The following is a 6,270-nucleotide window of genomic DNA, read 5'->3' as shown; positions in this document are numbered from 1 at the left end:
GGCTGGCACACGCCGGAGCAGGGCAGGAGAACCCCCCCGCACCCCCCCTCGGCAGGGATGGAGGGGAGCGTGGCACCTGCGCACAGCACGGCGCCGCAACCATCGTGGCCCTGCCATGCGCCTGGTGCCCAAGAGGGCAGCAACGGGAGCAGACTGGGAAGCCTGCACCATCTGGCATCTGTGCCAAGGTGTCCCAAGAAACTCCAGAAACTGCCTGGACTGTTTTCATGCTGCTGTGTTCCCCTTCCAGAAAATGCCAGGGTCACTAAAACCCCAGTGAGGCAGTTACTCCATCGATGTAAAAAAGCACAGGCTCCAACTCGTCCTGGCTGTGACCCTGGCTGAGGACATCGGTGCACATTTGGGCTGTAGCACCCCAGTTGTAGCACCAGGCCAAGCTCTAACTTGCCTTAGGGAAACCTGGTACGAAGCATCCAAGACCCAGTGTGTGCAAAGGCTTTGCTTCAGAGCAGAGATGCACCAGAGTGGACAGCAGATGGAAAAATAAAGCTGAAATTGGATGCCAAGAGAGTGAGCAAACCCTGCTGGACAGAGATAAACAGGGATGGGAAATGCAGCCCTAGGAAGAAGCAGGTTTACTTCAGTGGTGTGTCTGCCGCCCCTGAGGGCCATTGGTGGACATGAAGGTGATCTCCATGAATGACAAGGTGCTGCTGACAGGCCCACTGCAAAAACTGTTGGTCTCTTCATTGGCTGTATCATGAAGGGAGTGAGTAAAGATTGGTGGAGAGAAAAACGAGCAGTCTGAGAATGTAGGCACACAAGTGGAGACCCCAGTGTGATGTGCTTTGTGTTCCTGGACTGCCCTACATCTACTGGATAGATAAGGGACAGACCTTGCCACAGTGCAGTGGCTTGCACAAAGGCACCGAACCTGTCTGCAGTGCTGTCTGGAGTGTCTGTCATGCTGCAGTGGTGGCAATCAGTGGCTTGCACAAAGGCACCGAACCTGTCTGCAGTGCTGTCTGGAGTGTCTGTCATGCTCTTGCTCAGAGTGGGGATGGCTTTCCTGTGCTGTACCTGCTGGACACATGTGTGAGAGCCTTGGCATCTCATGTAACATTAAAGGCCTCTATTTGGGTGTTAAATAGAGTAACTGCCTAGAATTTGATTAGGCAATGTGGGAATGAAAACTGTCATTATAGTCAACAGAGATCTAGTCAACCCAGCTGATAGAAAATACGGAGAAAAGTAGCTCTCCCTATGACACAGGACACTATTTGGTCAGGTGGCAGCATAGGCTGTCGAGAAAATATTAAATAAGGACAGGCGCAGCTGTCTTGCACATGTCTTGGACAACCTTTGGTACCTCAAACGTCACCAGATAATTCATCTGAACAGCCAACTCCTGACCTACATCTTCATCAATTACCATGGGAGCTGAGACAAGGATGCAGGTGTCTAATGCCTGCCTGAACTGAGGCAAGAGGATTCCTACCTCCTCTGGGTTTGTGACAGGCCTGAGAGAGAGCTCAGTCCCCCTTCCAGCAGCAACGATAGACATGCAGGATGAGATGCCTTGATTGACTCAGCTGAATCCCTTCCCTTGGCAGGAGTAAAGAAGATCCCTGCCTGTCGTTGTCTGGGTGTCCTGCCTAATAATAAGACAAAAAAGGTGATTTTTAGATTTATCTCTGTCTCAGATAGGAGAAATGACACTGCTGGAAAGAAGTGTCTCTCCCCAGCTGAGGGAGGGGACATCAGGGATGATTTCAGCCTGTTTCACAGCAGGTTCCCCTGGAGCCCCAGGGACACCTGGAGGGAGCCCACAGGGGACAGAGCAAGTGCTGCTTCTGGCTGGTTCTCTGCTGCGGAGCTGGGCTGGGCTCCTGGGATGGAGGGAGCTCCTGGCAAGTGGGCAGCGCTGCAGAGAGACAGCTCTGCCCAGGAGCAGCTCCCCTGCAAAGGGCAGCAGGGCTGAGGGCACTGCCTGCAGGCACGGAGGGGTGAGAAGTGAGGCAGGGAGAGGTTAAAGGCAGTCTGGAGTGGGAGGACAGAGCTGAGCTTGTTCACAGATAAATCTTCACAGCATTTGACGCGGTAAGTCTCTGTCAGCAGGGCAGTTGCAGATGAGTATTCTGGACAGCTCTTCCAGAGCTGGCAAATCCCATGACTGATAGGACCTGTCAGGATGTCTGTCTTGGCTTCCCTGGTGTGAAGAAGGACGTGCTGTAGGGAAGGGCTTCCCTGCTGCCCTGTCAGAAGGACAGGGCATGACGGCTGCCTTCTCCCAGGGATGGCTGCAGGGGTGTGAAGCCAGTTGTGTAGCCAGGGGTGCCCAGGGCTGTGTATCAGAGAAGGGTCCCTGTGACCCAGGGGGCTGTGTGACAGGGCAAGGACTCTTCTGACTGCCAGGGTCAGCACTCAGCCTTCCCAGGGAGCTCCCCGTGGTGCCATGGGGGGAAGCTCAGTGTGGAAGGAGAAACCCCTGGCAGGGAAGGCAGTGTCCTGCTGTTGAGAGGGTACTGCATGGACCAGGGCTGCTCACAGCTCCAGCTTACCCTCAGGGCATTTCCAAGGGGACTTTTCAAGAGGAAGGTCAAAACAGTGATTACGTTAAATGGAAGGAATTGATGCTTTGAGTTTTCTCATCTTGGTTGGCTGGGTGGGCAATGGGAGATCAAAATTTATTTCTCTCCTCTGGAGAAAACGCTCAGACCCCAGTTCTAATTAGAACTTCTCTGAGTGTCTCCTGAGCTCTTGCACTTACAGTGATGCTCCTAGGAAGTGCCTTGCTACCAGGAGGTATTTGCAGGGCAGAGCAGAGAACACAGTGGGTGGGATGGGATCTGTGATCACAGACAGGGAGAACACATGGGGGCAGAGAAACAGCTCCTGGCAGAGACAGCTCCAGGCAGTAGAGCCGTAGGCAAGGAGGGAGAGGGAGCTGCTGCCAGAAATGCCATGGGAGGGTGGATTTGAGTACCTCCCTCACATCCCCTGCAATGCAAACACTCTGGAGCAATGTCCTGGTCTCCTCTCCTATCTGACACAGCCTCTGCCCCCAGGATTGTGGGGTTTCAGGCTTAGTTTTCTTCTTCACAGCCTGACCCCCAATAAGGAGCAACACCTGAGTGCCTGTCTTTCTGTCCCTGTCCTTCCTCCCTTGGCAGGTGCATTGGGGCATTTCTCCGTGTTTCCCTTCTTGTCCTTGCTGCCTTTGTCCCCACCTTACCTGCAGGATCTGGGCACTGCAGTGTGGGGGTCTGGCAATGAGCTGACCCTCACTTCAGGACAACTTGTATTTAGGATTTTTGACTATTTCCCTGGGGGTCCTGCTAGGCTTCAGGCTGTCTCCCATCAGGGCACAGGTCTCCCATGGCATCTCTGTGCCCTAAAGTGGAGCCCCATGGAGAGGAAAACTGGGTGCTAAAGCCATGGCAATGCTGCTCACCATCTCTGTGGGGGCAGCCGTGATGAGTCCTCTGTGTCTTTGGCTGGGAGGAGGTAGCTGAGATCCGTCTCGAGTACGATGAGATGGCAGGGAGCGGCTTGGAGATCTGCGCTGGGAAACTGGATTCCTCTTTTCTCAGCAGTGTCCAGCTTCTTCTCTGGGGAACATCAGGGGGCAATCATCCTCCAGCTTTCTGCCTTAAAAACACTCCTCAGTTGTGGTGAGGCAAAAAGAACAAAATACACAAACCAAAATCCCCACAGCTCTGCTCTGCTGTTGGGTGAAATGGGAACAACAATGATGAAAAGCTCATTGGCATCAGAACTGGATTTAATCTGAGTTCACGCTGTGTTCCTATTTACCTGTTGTTGTAGGGCAGGACTGACACTTCAGAAGGCCACAGGAAAGCTCCCTTCTCCCAATGGCACCTTCTGCCAACACCACACAGAGCTTATAAAGGGACATGACAAAGGTCTACCTTAAAGGTGTAAGGTTTCTGTGAGAACTGGAACAGGTTTTGCTCAGAGAACTCTGCCTTAACTACTCACTGCCTATTCCTCTTTGAACAGGTCCCCATGTCCAGAAGCAGCAAATGTCCAATGCCAGCTCCATCTCCGAGTTCCTCCTCCTGGCATTTGCAGACACGTGGGAGCTGCAGCTCTTGCACTTCTGGCTCTTCCTGGGCATCTACCTGCTTGCCCTCCTGGGAAACGGCCTCATAATCACCACCGTAGCCTGCGAACAATGCCTCCACACCCCCATGTACTTCTTCCTCCTCAGTCTCTCCATCCTCGACCTGGCCTCCATCTCTACCACTGTCCCCAAAGCCATGGCCAATTCCTTGCAGGACACCAGGGACATTTCCTACCTGGGATGTGCTGCACAGGTCTTTCTGTTTGTCTTTTTCATGTCAGCAGAGTTTTCTCTTCTCACTGTCATGGCCTATGACCGCTACGTTGCCATCTGCAAACACCTGCACTACGGGACCGTCCTGGGCAGCAGAGCTTGTGTCTGCATGGCAGCAGCTGCCTGGGGCAGTGGGTTCCTCTATGCTGTCCTTCACACTGCCAATACACTTTCCCTCCCACTCTGCCAAGGCAATTCTGTGGACCAGTTCTTCTGCGAACTTCCCCAGATCCTCAAGCTCTCCTGTTCAGATGCCTACCTCGGGGAATTTCAACTTCTTGTGTTTAGTGCTTTTGCCTTTTTGGGGTGTTTTATTTTCATTGTGGTGTCCTATGTGCAGATTTTCAGGGCCATGCTGAGGATCCCCTCTCAGCTGGGACAGCACAAAGCTGTTTCCACGTGCCTCCCTCACCTGGCTGTGGTCTCTCTGTTTATGAGCACTGGCATGTTTGCCTACCTGAAGCCCCCCTCGATCTCTTCCCCATCCCTGAATCTAGTGGTTGCTGCTCTGTATGCATTGGTGCCTCCAGCAGTGAACCCCCTCATCTACAGCATGAGGAACCAGGAGCTCAAGAAAGCAGTGTGGAAAGTGTTGACTGAATGTTTTCCAGAAGCTATAGTGTGTCTATCTTCTTCAACTTAAGACTTGTAATGTAACTCATTACAGGCTCAGCCTTTCTTTATTAGTTTTTGTTCTTGTATTCTTGCTAGGAGGGTTTTTATTTTCTTGCTTTTTTTACCTGTGATAATGTTGCCCAGAAAGACATACAGACATTCCACTTCTGCTTCATTATCTACCTCACTAGTGTGACCCAGTGTAAATAAAGAGCTATACTCCTTCTCTAATTAAACAAAATCTATGTACTTGCATTGACTTGTCTGTCTGAGACCCAAGCAACTAAAACCAAACCAATTTTTTTTTTTATTTTTTTTTTTATCATTGGTTCTCCCTACCAAGTTAGAGGGGAAAAGAAGGTCCTAAAAACTTCATTGGAGACAGGGCAATGGAGTAATCATGGAATCCCCCCTCCTGGGGATGTGGAATGTTCCTAGTCCTTAGACAAAGCTCTTCCTCCTCTCTTTCATGACCTGCATCGTGTTTGTGCTTAGAAAACCCTCATCATCATGCTGGTGGCAGCAAACCAGCATCTGTCCCCCCCCATGAGCTTCTTCTTGGGACATTTGTCTTCCTAGGAGACCTTCTACAGATCCACCTCCCTTCCTCAGACAATGGCCAGCTTTGTCACCAGGGACAGCACCATTGCTGCTCATCATATTGTTAGTAGTGTTCCCTGCACCTTCTGCACGTACAGAGGTTTTACTACTGGTGACCATATCCTATGATCAGTAATGGTCTGTGTGCCACCCCCTCCTCTCTACAAGACTTATGAACAGGGACATCTGTCTCCAGAGGGCAGCTGCACCATCACTAGGGGGTTTTCTATCATCTACAGTAATCATTTTGGTTGTGTCCCAGATGCAGTTCTGTGGCCCCAGTGGAGTGGACCACTTCTGTGAATTCACCCCATTGCCAGAGCTCTCACACAGTGACGCCATGACACTCACGCTCTTCCCTTTCATGACCTGCTTTTTAGATCCCATCTTCCCCTTCCTGTTCACATGGTCATCCTGCGTGCATCAGAGCTGCCACCCTGGGACAGATCTCCCATCCAGTGTGCACAGGCAGAAGGCCTTCTCCACCTGCTCCTCTCACCTCATTAGTGCCACTGTTTTCTATGACACCCTCATCCTTGGGTATGTAATACCCAGAACAGCCTTCCTGAGATTTTTTGACAAAGCCCTTTTTTCTACCCATCCTCTACCGCTGCTCAATCCCTTCATCTGCAGTCTGAGGATCAGAAAGTTTGGAGGGCAGTGAACATCGAGAAAAACACTCAAGAAAGCTGTGAGCTGCTCAGAGAGCCAATGGCAGTTGTGGACCTGCAGGA

General features: G+C 51.6%; 1 protein-coding gene across 1 annotated transcript; it reads left to right on the top strand.

The window, feature by feature from the left end:
* The first annotated feature begins 4,007 nt into the window (after nucleotides 1-4,007).
* Nucleotides 4,008-4,964, top strand: LOC104135714 (olfactory receptor 14C36). Its single transcript, XM_035889076.1, has one exon. The coding sequence runs from the start codon at nucleotides 4,008-4,010 to the stop codon at nucleotides 4,962-4,964; it is 957 nt and encodes a 318-aa protein (XP_035744969.1).
* Nucleotides 4,965-6,270: the final 1,306 nt, after the last annotated feature.

Source organism: Egretta garzetta, unplaced genomic scaffold (genome assembly GCF_000687185.1).
Source record: "Egretta garzetta isolate BGI_Z169 unplaced genomic scaffold, ASM68718v1 scaffold592, whole genome shotgun sequence".
NCBI lineage: Eukaryota > Metazoa > Chordata > Aves > Pelecaniformes > Ardeidae > Egretta > Egretta garzetta.
The sequence above is the reverse complement of the archived record's forward strand: the minus strand, read 5'-3'. Positions and strand labels throughout refer to the sequence as shown.